At 45.2% G+C, this 12,784-nt stretch overlaps 2 protein-coding genes across 5 annotated transcripts in view; one reads left to right on the top strand and one right to left on the bottom strand.

Annotated features, from left to right (window-relative positions):
* ZFYVE1 (zinc finger FYVE-type containing 1) overlaps positions 1-3,256 on the bottom strand; it is a 32,958-nt gene extending 29,702 nt beyond the window's left edge. Inside the window, exons 1-3 of one of the 3 annotated variants that reach the window (XM_045012179.1) lie at positions 2,884-3,256; positions 1,804-1,883; positions 976-1,592 (exon numbers count right to left, since the gene is read on the bottom strand). In XM_045012179.1, the coding sequence (XP_044868114.1) occupies positions 976-1,470 (495 nt within the window). In that variant the 5' untranslated portion in view covers positions 1,471-1,592; positions 1,804-1,883; positions 2,884-3,256. Of the gene's footprint in view, positions 1-391; positions 411-537; positions 644-975; positions 1,593-1,803; positions 1,884-2,883 lie in introns of those variants that run through there. The other 2 variants (XM_045012180.1, XM_045012181.1) reach the window with 2 other exon arrangements.
* RBM25 (RNA binding motif protein 25) overlaps positions 1-12,784 on the top strand; it is a 72,171-nt gene that overhangs the window by 18,062 nt on the left and 41,325 nt on the right. The gene's annotated exons all lie outside the window — the stretch shown is intronic.

The following is a 12,784-nucleotide window of genomic DNA, read 5'->3' as shown; positions in this document are numbered from 1 at the left end:
CAAAGATATGGCCTCTTGTAGCCATCCATACAACTAAAACTCTCATCTCAGGTCTCGATTACTGGAGCATCCTTTTCTTTAGCCTTGACAAACTCAGTTTCGCCCCTCTCCTATCCATATTGAATGCTACTGGATAGGTCATTTTCCTAGCTTATCACTCTGTCTAGGTCACCTCCTGTCTTTGAACCCTTTGTGCTTTCTCCCACACTGCCCCTCATGCCTAGTAGTAGTATTTATTATACACTAATCAGGGTGATGGTACAATAGGCTCTCCTGCAGTGGTCATTCTGAGCTGATGAGTAATAGTACTATCTTTACATACATTCTTTGCACAAAGGAATGGGCAATCAGTTCACCCCAGCTGTGTTCAGTAGGAGTTTTAAAATCATACCTGTGACTGTAACACCCTAAGCACAGTATCTCGAGGCCCGGATGGCACCCACAAGTCTAGATTTTCTTATAGAACTTTGTCACTTCTATCTTCTCTTCCTCTCCCTCCCACCAACAAACAAAAACAAAAAAAATCCTAAAACAAACCACTTTATCATCTATGTTAGCTGGGTTCCCTGTGCAGAGACAGCTTATCTTGATCTGTTCTCCATTAGTCCACCCAGTTCTTCCCACAGCTCTGCTCATTAATCACATGATCTCTCCCAAAGAAGACTCCTGCTGTGCAAAGGGCTTATCAGTGTGGTCTTTTGACTACCTCAGCAGGAGATGGTCTCCTTGGATGATAACCATTAGCATATGCTAGGCATATAAGAAAATTCCTGAGCACTATGTCTCTTTGGTCAAGGATGCTAATTTAGCACCAAGAGCAGATTATCCCAATTTCATCATTAGTGGTGTTTTACGATTCAAGGTGTCTGACTACATAAAGAATTAGTCAAGTGGAGTCTAACAGAACTATCAAGAAGTATGGTTAACACAGAAACTAAAATATATTGTCTGTTCAAAGGACACAATAGTTCTTACCTGAATCTCTTCAGTTTCATCCACCAGGAGGAAACTTGCAACCTTTTCTGTCATCTTCCTCCTCTTGGTCTCCTCATCCATCCCTTCCTCCTCTTCCTCTTGGTGTTTGCTACCATGGTACACGGTAATTGGGTGTTTCCTTTTGTTTCCCCCAGCGTGCATCCTCTTCTGACACTCCACGCATAGGTTTATTTTGCACATCTGGCACCTCATTGCTGCCCTCTGCCTGGATCCTGTGGCATTGTTGTGCATTATATTCCCATTGGCACCCTTGCAGTTGTCGCAGTAAGGGACATGGCCAGGTCTTATACGGGTCCGTTCATGGTTTCGCAGCCTTTCCTGCCTGTGCAACTCTTCTTCACAGCGCTGACATTGCAGGGTCCCACACTCATCGCACTCAAAGACTGCTTCATCGGTCCCACTGCAAACGTAACTTTCCTGACACAGGAGTGCTGTGTTGAGTCCCTTCTCTGCTGTTTGAGCATGAGCACTCATCGTCAACTTTTTTTTTTTAAGTTGTATTTATCTGATCAGTTTGGTTTTTTTAAATGGAAATGTATACAGGTTTTCAAGAGCTTTCAGTTGTAAAATTAATCTGTCTTCACAAGGACAAAAAGCTGCAAAAAGAGACTTTGGATTCTTAACTTTATAAACAATGTAATGACTGCTCCTGTAAAGATTTGTACCAGCCTGAACATTGAATCTCTCCCTCCACCCCAAAAAAAGGTTTAATGATATGTAAAGTGCAGATGAAGTGTTCTTTCTCTAAAATAACCTTAAACAAGATTGGTTGTTTCAATTGCTGACCCACAGGGTTTTCTACTTAACTTGAAGCTGTAGTTTCAGTGATCTAGAGAAGTCAGACTGGGGTATTTCAATAGACAGGTTCAAATGTTTCCCTGGAACACCTGGAGCCGAGGGAGGGAAAAAAGATGAATTTTAATTAGCAACATATGATCTTAAGAAGAAATGAGTTAACCTTAGAAATGCAAAGTGCAGAGCATTGTATCCCTAGAAAATTCACTAGTCTCACCCCACAGTTAAGCTCCTCCCTCAGAGTTCACAGCACTCCAGGGACTTTCCTGATCTGCTTTCCTAAAGAAGAAATTATCCTTGTATGCTCAGCCCTGTCATTCTGGATACAAAATCTAAGTTATTATAACCACACTGACATTTGTTTGTATGCCGCACACACATAGTATTTCCAAAATAAGGCTACTAAAACAAATAACTGCTACATGTACACTGCAGATCAACTAGTCTTTGTCTGAACACACTTGTTTACAGTTGCCACGCCATATACAAAGCCTATCATGACTAAGTCAGCTAACTTGTCATTTAAAATGTATTTAGAAAAACAAACAACTTTTTAAAGATTTAAGATGACTGATTATATTTGTGGCCTGGTTCTTCACCTACCTTAAATCAAAACAATCAACAATTTTTTTCTTGGTCATTTTAAACACTTATTTAAAGTAATAACTTATTAAAAATGTCATCAATGATAGGGCGAAAGGGAGGTGCCAAGGAGGGTTAAACTGCACCTATACACTGTTTACAGTTGTGTCTTGATCACTCCAAATACAGACTCTGCCTGGAGCTAAAACAAATGTTTTCTTTAGTCACTTCACATTTCTTTAAACAATTCTACATTTACTAAATAACAGCAGTATCGGCTGCTTGCCTGCTCATACTTTCACCATTCGCCTACCTTAAACCAGACTAAACAAAATTTTGTCATTTTAAACAGGTTTTTAAAAAGCAGTAATTCCTTCTGTTAAACAATAATAACACTATCATCGGCAGGCGGGTTTGCGAGGGGGATAGGATATACTGTGCCTAGGAACAAAGAAGGCCCCCCAAAAGGGACTCCATGACCCAGTCTATTGTTTACAAAACAGCGGGCACCTTCCTCCTCCTCCTCCTTCTCTTCCTCCCTCCAGTACTTAGTGACTGAGTCAGGTCCCAGCCGCCTCTTCCTCCTCCTCTCAGCAGCCTGGGGGGAGTCTGCCCCGCTCCCCGAACACGTTGAGGTGTAGCCCCGGGATGGCTGTGTCAGCCCCCCCAGGCAGGCTGACTGCCCCCGCGGGGTGCCTGTGCCAGTTCCCCAGCTCCTCGCCTCCGTCTCCCCTTGTTGTCAGAGGGGATCAGCTGATCGCAGGGAACTTCAGGCTTATTTTCTCGCCGCGAAGACAGGAAGGTGAGCGCGGAGGAAGGAGCAGAGGGCGCCCAGGCACGCCGGGAGCTGTAGTACTGGCGCTTCCGCGCCGCGCCCTCATGCCTGCGGAGCCGCGGGCGGACTGCAAGTCCCAGGGTGAGCACCGCGGAACGAGGCGCCGCCGGCGCGCACGGGCGGCCGGGAGTTGTGGTTTCCAAGGCCGGCTCTGCACCGCCCGCAGAACGTGGCTGGGGGCGGTGGGGTGAAGCCGGGGCGGGAGAGTGGCTTGCGCAGGGGTGAGCGCGTGGATTGGTAATTGCGGGGGGCCGGGGGAGCTTGTGCCGTAGCGCGCTTTATCTTAGGGACTGTGCTGACGGGTTTTTTTTTGGGGGGGGGGGGGTGGCTGATTTCCCTTCACCTTGTTCTCATGCTATTAGTGATTTCCCCACTCCTACTCTTGTAATCACTCACTGAAAAAGTCCCCTCACCCCCACCCCCACCCCACTGCTTCTCAGGTTGGGTTACCACAGTTTTCACATGGGAGTTACACTCAGAAGTCTGTGTGCTACTACTGGGCTTTTCACTAGGCCCCTGGGGTCTGGGTTTTTCTCCCACTCCTCTCTCAAAGCCAGGAGGATACAGCCTTTTCTGCTGATACGCTGTCTTAGCATTGCACATGCTTTCAGGATCCTCACTGATGACTCAGTAACACACACAAAAGTCTGCTCTCCCACTCTAGCAGCAAAACTGGAGTGGAAATAGGGTCCGATCTGAACTGGTGCCAATCTCTGGTGGCAGGTCAAGAAGTGGAGAAAACTGACAGCTTGCCCCGCCTTCTTTTCATTTCCAGGACTGGGTGGGGGAAAGCAATTTATGGCTCATTTTCCACCACCACCACTATCTTGAGATCTTGCAAATAATTAGGTCCTCTAGAAGGTGGAGAGACTTTTCTAGATTTGATTTTGATAAAGAGGAGGGAGCAAATGGTTGAGAATTTGAAAGTGGAAGGAAGCTTGGGTGAAAGTGATCATGAAATGATAGAGTTCATGATTCTAAGGAATGGTAGGAGGGAAAACAGCACAATAAAGATAATGGATTTCAAGAAGGCAGACTTCAGCAAACTCGGAGTTGGTAGGTAAGATTCCATGGGAAGCAAATGTAAGGGGGAAAAGAGTTCAAGAGAGTTGGCAGTTTTTCAAAGAGAAATCATTGAGGGTACAAGAGCAAAGTATTCCACTGTGTAGGAAAGATAGGACATATGGAAAGAGACCACCCTGGCTTAACCAGGAGATCTTCAATGATCTGAAACTCAAAAAAGAGTCCTACAAAAAGCGGAAACTAGGTCAAATTACAAAGGATGCATATAAACAAACAACGCAAGCATGTAGGAAAAAAATTAGAAAGGCCAAGGCACAAAATGAGATTAAACTAGCTAGAGACATAAAGGTAACAAAAAAAAATTATACAAATATATTAGAAGCAAGAGGAAGACCAAGGACAGGGTAGGCCCATTACTCAGGGGTGGCGGGAAACAATAACAGAAAATATGGATATAGTAGAAGTGCTAAATTACTTTTTTGCTTCAGTTTTTACCAAAAAGTTTAGTAGTGCTTGGACATCTAACATAGTGAATGCCAGTGAAAATGAGGTAGGATAAGAGGCTAAAATAGGGAAAGAACAAGTTAAATAATACTTAGACAACTTAGATGTCTTCAAGTCACTAAGGCCTGATGAAATACATTCTAGAATACTCAGTGGCTCAGATATCTCCTCAGTCAGCTTCTTATCAGTTATCTTTGAAAAGTATCAGAGGGGTAGCCGTGTTAGTCTGGTTCTGTAGAAGCAGCAAAGAATCCTGTGGCACCTTATAGACTAACAGACGTTTTGCAGCATGAGCTTTCGTGGGTGAATACCCACTTCTTCGGATGCAAGAAGACATCCGAAGAAGTGGGTATTCACTTCTTGCATCTGAAGAAGTGGGTATTCACCCACGAAAGCTCATGCTGCAAAATGTCTGTTAGTCTATAAGGTGCCACAGGATTCTTTGCTGCTATCTTTGAAAAGTCATGGAAGATGGGTGCACTTCCAGCGGACTAGAAAAGGGCAAATAGATAGTGCCTATCTATAAAAAGTGGAATAAGAACAACCTGGAGAATTACAGACCAGTCATCGTAACTTCACTACCCTGAAAGATAATTGAGCAAATAATTAAGCAATCAATTTGCAGACACCCAGAAGATAGTAAGGTGATAAGTAATGGTCAGCATAGATTTGTCAAGAACAATTTGTGTCAAACCAACCTAATAGCTTTCTCTGACAGGGTAACAAGCCTTGTGGATAGCGGGGGAGTAGATGTGATATATCATGAATTTAGCAAGGCTTTTGATACTGTTTCACGACTTCATAAACAAACTAGGGAAATACAACCTAAATGGAGCTACTATAAGGTGAGTGCAGAACTGTTTGGAAAACTGTTCCAAGAGAGTAGTTATCAGTGGTTCACAGTCAAGCTGTAAAGGCATATCAAGTACAGGGATCAGTTCTGGGTCTGGTTCTGTTCAATATCGTCATCAGTGATATAGATAATATGGCATAAAGAGTACACTCATAAAGTTTGTGGACGATACCATTTGATGATTATCTGTTCTGTTCATTCCCTCTGGGGCACCTGGCATTGGCCACTGTCAGAAGACAGGACACTGGGCTATATGGACCTTATGTTACCAAGATGGGAGGGGGTTGCAAGAGCTTTGGAGCATAAGATTAACATTCAAAATGATCTGGACTGGGGTGGGCAAACTACGACCCGCGAGCCACATCTGGTCCACAGGACCATCCTGCCCGGCCCCCAAGCTCCTGGCCCGGAATGCTAGCCCCCGGCCCCTCCCCCACTGCCCCCCCCTTCCCCGCAGCCTCAGCTCACTCCACTGCCGGTGCAATGCTCAGGGCAGCAGGGCTGGGAGCTCCTGGGGCAGCGCAGCTGCAGAGCCTGGCCTGATCCTGTGCTCTGTGCTGTGTGGTGGCGGCGGCAGCCTGGCTCCAGCTGGACGGCGTGGCTGTAGCGCTGCCAGCCACCAGTGCTCCAGGCAGCAAGGTAAGGAGGCAGGGAGCAGAGGGGGTTGGATAGAGGGCAGGGGAATTTGGGGTGGTGGTCGGGGGGGGGAAATGGGGTTGAATGGGGGCAGAAGTCCCAGGGGGCAGTCAGAAAGGAGGTGGGGGTTGGATGGAGTAGCAGGGGGCAGTCAGGGGCAGGGGTTCCAGGGGCAGTCAGGGGATGGGGGGTGGATGGGGCAGGGGTCCTAGGGGGGCAGAGGCCCCCACCACCCCCTCCCATAACCAGCCCTCCATACAATTTATGAAACCCGATGCAGCCCTCGGGGCAAAAAGTTTGCCCACCTCTGATCTGGACAAACTGGAGAAATGGTCTGAAGAAAATAGGATGAAATTCAATACGGACAAATGCAAAGTACTCCACTTAGGAAGGAACACATACCAAATGGGAAATGACTGCCTAGGAAGGAATACTGCGGAAAGGGATCTGGGCACAGGCGCCAACTTTTAAAAGTGCTGGGGGATGCTCAACCTCTGGCTCCACCCCAGGCCCTGCCCTCACTCCACCCCTTCCCCCAAGGCCCCACCCACACCCCACCTCTTCCCACCCTGCCCCTTTGCGCCCAGTTTCACTCCCTCCCCCGAGTGTACTGCATCCTCACTCCTCTCCTCCTCCCCCACCCCCCGCTTCCTGCAAACCATGAAACAGCTGTTCGTGGTGGGTGGGAGGCACGGGGAGAGGAAGGGGAAGGTGCTGATCTGCGGGGCTCGCCGGCGGGTGCAAGGCATGGGTGGATGGGGGGGAGCTGATAGGAGGGCTGCTGGTGGGTGCTCAGCACCCACCATTTTTTCCCTTTGGGTGCTCCAGCTCTGGAGCTTCCATGGAGTTGGCGCCTATGGATGTGGGGGTCAGAAGGAGTACTGCAGAAAGGGATCTGGGGGTCATAGTGAATCACAAACTAAATATGAGTCAACAGTATAACACTGTTGCAAAAAAAGCAAACATCATTCTGGGATGTATTAGCTGGAGTGTTGTAAGCAACACACGAGAAGTAATTCTTCCGCACTACTGCACACTGATTAGGCCTCAACTGGAGTATTGTGTCTGGTTCTGGGTGCCACATTTCAGGAAAGATGTAGACGAATTGGAGAAAGTTCAGAGAAGAGCAACAAAAATGATTTAAGGTCTAGAAAACATGACGTATAAGGGAAGATTGGATTTGTTTACTCTGGAGAAGAGAAGACTGAGAGGGGAAATGATAACAGTTTTCAAGAACATAAAAGGTTGTTACGAGGAGGAGGGAGAGAAAGGACAAGAAGCAATGGGCTTAAATTGCAGCAAGGATGGTTTAGGTTGAACATTAGGAAAAATATCCTAGCTGTCAAGGAGTTAAGCACTGGAATAAGTTGCCTAGGGAGGTTGTGGAATCTCCATCATTGGAGATTTTTAAGAGCAGGTTAGACAAACATGGTCTGGATAATACTTAGTCCTGCCATGAGAGCAGGGGACTGGACTAGAAGACCTCTCGAGATCCCTTCCAGTCCTATGATTCTATCCTAATGATCATCTGAGGAGTACTGGATGCAGTTCTCTCTGAGACTCCCAATGCTTCTCAGTAGAGTGGCTGCTGAAGCATGATGTGAATGTTCTCAATGGACTCTTCCCTCTTTCTTTGTTTTTGTGGGGAACAAGAAACTCTTGCTAAGTGGTTGGGCCAACTCTGTTGCTGAGTTTTGGCAATCTGGTAACATGCATGTTACTAAAGTAACTGATATATCTTCTCCATCTTCATGGTACTGGGCCTCTTTAATTTGTTCCACTTTTTTTTTTTAAAGCATCTTCAACACAAGCATTTCAAAAGATTTTACAAATCTGTATTAGTTTAGCCTAGGGTTGCCTGGTCAAAAAGGGACCCTGGTGGCTCTGGTCAGCACTGCTGACTGGGCCGTTAAAAGTACAGTCAGCACTGCTGCAGGGCTAAGCAGGCTAGTCCCTACCTGTCCTGGCACTGTGCTACATCCTGGAAGGTCCAGATTCTAGGCAGGGGGGCCACAGGGCTCCACATGCTGCCCCTGCCCCAAGCACCGGCACCGCACTCCCATTAGCCGGAACCATAGCCAATGGGAGCTGGGGGGCAGAGCCTGCGGGCAAGAGCAGTGTGTGGCACCTCCTGGGCCTCCCACCCCGGCATAGGACCTGGACCTGCTGTATGCTTCTGGGGTGCAGCACAGAGCCAGGACAGGCAGGGAGCCTGCTTAGCCCCACTGATCAGGAGCTGCCCGAGGTAAGCCCATGCCCCAACCCTCTGCCTCATCCCTGAGACCCCCCCCCAATCCGGAGCCCCTCCTGCACCCCAAACCCCTCATCCCCAGCCCAGAGCCCATACCCCCTCACACCCCAACCCCCTGCCTCAACCCGCAGCCCCCTCCCACATCCCGAATCCCTCAGCCCCACCCCCCAGGCTGGAGCCCCCTCCCACACCCTGAACTTCTCATTTCTGTCCCCACCCTGAAGCCCGCACCCCCAGTTAGAGCCCTCACCCGCTCCCGCACCCCGACCCCCTGCCTCAGCCCAGTGAAAGTGAGAGAAGGTGCGGGAGAGCGAGTCACTGGGGGAGGGGAAATGTAGTGAGCGAGGGGCAGGGCATCAGGGAAGAGGCAGGACAGGAGGCAGGGCCTCGGGGAAGGGGAGTGGCTAGGGTTTCAGTTTTGTGCGATTAGAAAGTTGGCAACCCTAGTTTAGCCTCAGTACCATCATGAGGTAGGCAGGTAGGTATTCCTCCCACTTTTCATATGAGAAAACTGAGGTACAGACAGGGTAAGTGATTTGCCCAGTTTCCCACAGGGAGGCTCCAGGAGAGCTGGGAAATACAATCCTGGTCTCCAAACTCCCAGTCCTGTGCCTTAACCACAGATCAATTTTTTCTCCTTTGCATAGAGAGATGGATTATCTTACCTTTGCACTTCTTGTAGTGAACTTTAGTCACAATTTGACTTTGGAAGGACCATGATTACCCACTATTGGAAAGTGGCATACTCTCTATCTTCAAAGTGGTGTTCACAAACACTTTCAGCATCCATGTCCATGAAAAGCCTACTCTCTCTTAAATGCAGGTAAGAAGTGCTCTGCTACTTGGCCTCCCTGGTTTGCTTATACACAAATGTCATCCAGATGATACTGAAATGCATAAATGGGTTGGCTTCAGTGATGTTTAACTCACCTATGATATCATCTGCATGATAACCAGAACTGTGTCAGGAGCCCATGTTGCAACACATATGAGACCTTAACAGTGTTCTTGATCATGCTAAAGCTTTGGATCTGTCCAAGACTTTAACACATTTCAGGGATGTTTTGGAAGCACATAAGGTCACATCTATGCTACAGATAAGGAAATGCGCTTTAACTGTGTCAGCAGACAACTGTATTGGAACTAGAATACCGCTCCTCCACCCCCCACCCTCCCAGTGATGTAGCTCTACATATAGCATGGATGGAACCTAAGTCTGTTACATGCTGGTAAGCTCTGTGCATGTGCATCTGTGGTTTCTCCATTTCCCCCACCCCCACCAATCACAATTTGGTCTAGAGATTTACCAGAGAAGAGAATAAACAACTAGAAGAGTAGCATAATAATGAAATGTCTTATTGTTCCATTTCAAAATCCAATGGTAATCTGTTTGCAGTCCATTGTTTGTGTAGTTGATAGTCTGTAGAGATGGTGAATCAAATTTGTGGAAGAATATCAACTCCAGTTGCTGAGCCAAATGTCTTCAAATAGCAACTGGAAAATGTTTTGCAGCTGGATGTTAGGCACAGCATACACACGCAAGGCTGAGAGGGGAAACTTTCAAATCTCACAAGACTATTCACAGAAAAGCTAGGAATTGTTATACCAGATGAGATCAATGGTCCCACTTAGTCCCATATCATGTTTCTGACAGTGGCCAGGACTTCATATTTCAGAGAATGATGTAAAATCCTTATGGTCAATGGACAACTGTGGCTGTACAGGTTAGTTGTGTGGATTAAAAAAAGTTGTATTGTTGCCTTTTAATTTTACTGGGCATCCCTTTGCTCTTCTATTATAGGAAAGAGGGTAAATAGGGAAGCCTGATTTATCTTCTCTATACCAGTCATTATTTTAGATACCTCTATTACATTATCCAGTGTGGGCTTGGTCCTGGGCCCAGTGACTTCAGTGGTGCTGGATTCTGCACCAAAGTGGCTGGATTTAGGCAGTTACGTGACAGTCATTTTATAGTCATGCCTCAAGTGCTCTGGGTGCTGGCATGGCTGGAAACAGTTTGTTGCTGTTGGTGTTGGAAGAGGACTTTGCTATTGTCAATCTCCACACCCAAAATATATATATCCTCTTTTCAACCTGACTGCATGTTTGGTGACTGTGATCCTTGAATCATCTTGTCCGACACTGAAAAAACTTCAGTTCTCTTATTTTCTGTTCATACCATCCATCTTCTTGCCATTACTATTTCTGTCCAGTCTCTTACATGGCTAACTCCTGAAAGGGTATGAGCATCCATACAGAAAACAACTTTAAAAACACAAACAAACCTCATTTCCGTACTTGCCTGCTCTTGTAATATGGCTTTTCCCTCATTCTTCTGGCTATATTCAATCATTTTACTTTTTTTTTCTTTTCAGAATCCCAAATCCTCCATATTTGATGATCAACCTTCCACCTGTCCTGATTAGCTAGTTCCTGTTAGAACACTGATTTTTGGTAGTTGCCAAACTTCTTTAAAAGAATGAGAGTGGTTTTTCATATCTACACAAATACCATAGTTAAAAACTAGTTTTATACTTTAATTTCAAGTGTTTTAACAGTCTCTTAGAAGACTGAAAAAAATTAATTATAAAAAGCAGTGCAGATAAACTAATGTTAAATAATATTTTGGTGCTTATTGCTTATATGATAAGATATACTGTAATGCAAATTTTAGACTATTCAAACTTGTAGTGAAAGAGGAATTATGGCAGGCTTGCTAGTATACACAGCAAGGAGAGTGTGGAATGACTGGAGCACATTCCCAGCTCTGCATTGACCTCCTGGGTGACCTAGGGCAAGTAATTTTCTCTTTTTGCTTCAATGGCTTAATTTTGTAAAAAGATGATAAAACTTCCCTACTTAACAAAAATGTTTTAAGTTTAAGGTTTAGTATTGAATATTAAGTGATGTATCCTTACGGGGGGAAGGGGGGGCGGGGAAGGTATAAATGTACAAGGATTATTTCACCCATTTTACAGATGGGGAAATGGAGGCACTAAATTTAAGGGATTGAGTCACCTAAATCCCTTAATTTAATTCAATTAAATTTAGACACAAAAGCATGGTGGGGCAGGGAAAGAGGAACAATACAACCATTGGTTGTGAAGGAGCTGTGCTGCTAGGGAAGAATGGGGATGGGGTTAAATCAATGTAGACGTCGCAGGAGCTACAAAGATAGGAACATTTTTGTCTTTCTTGATCACCAATGCTCTATATCTTTAGAGCCCCCATTGCCTTCCCAAACCCTCTTTCACTGAGGGAAGTATTGGAAAGAATCTCTTCAAGGTGAACTGTGACAATTCCTGGACCTTCTGTCCCCTTCCTTGAAAACCAATGCGTAGGCTCTATTGAACAAAACAGACTGTAAATAGTTAATGATTGTTGTAAATAATTGTTTATAATGTGTGTGAGAGAGTGCAATCTACCCTTTGATTGTTGACTGCAGCTTAGAAAGAACATAAGGATTCACCTATATTTCACCGAAACAAAGACTTTCTTTTAGTTCAAGGATTTTAGAACGAAGGACTTGAGTTCTAGTGCTGACTTTAAATTTGGAAAATGTTACATTACATATTTCAGAAACCACCTTAACCCTGCACTCTGTATAGCTGCCCACCATCTATATAACAGATAGTAGTATACTTATAACAACCACAATTTCAAAAATGGAATTAGAAATTCAATACATTCTGCAGGTAAGTTAACTCTCTTTTCTTTGATAACTAAGTAATGTACTAGGCTGTGTTGAGCAAAGTATTCTGGGGCCTATAGCAAGTAAACATAAAGTGGATTGGGATAAACTGAATATGTGATTGGCATCTGGAAGGTGGGGTCTCTGACTCACAAAGGAAGGATGAATAGCCAACATATTTGGCTAGGTTTGAGAAAGATAATTTTTATAATATTGGAATAATGGGTGAGCAGGTGGATGTGGGAAGGGAGTGTTGCTGAACTCTATACTTGGACAATTTACATGGTTTCTTGATCGGAGAGACTACTTGGGATGGGGGAGGAGGGAGTCTGGGGTCTAAATATTTAAGGTAAAGTAAAGAGCAATAGGTAGATGTCTATAGCTAATAATGAATGGGTGAACTGGTGTCTGTGTGGATCAAAATACCATGGATTTCTTAATAAGGGTTAAAATGGGGATAAATTACAATTGTCTTGTGAATTATTAGTATCTCTGGAAGTGGTATTGTGAATTTTTATTTTAATTTTTTTTCAGAAAGACTATAGTCTCAAAAGGAGTAAGCAACAAGCTGTGATCTGAGACCACAAGATGGGAGCCAGGAATTTAACGTTTCTCAAT

This window comes from Mauremys mutica, chromosome 4 (genome assembly GCF_020497125.1).
Source record: "Mauremys mutica isolate MM-2020 ecotype Southern chromosome 4, ASM2049712v1, whole genome shotgun sequence".
In the NCBI taxonomy this organism is placed as follows: Eukaryota; Metazoa; Chordata; order Testudines; family Geoemydidae; genus Mauremys; species Mauremys mutica.
The sequence above is the reverse complement of the archived record's forward strand: the minus strand, read 5'-3'. Positions and strand labels throughout refer to the sequence as shown.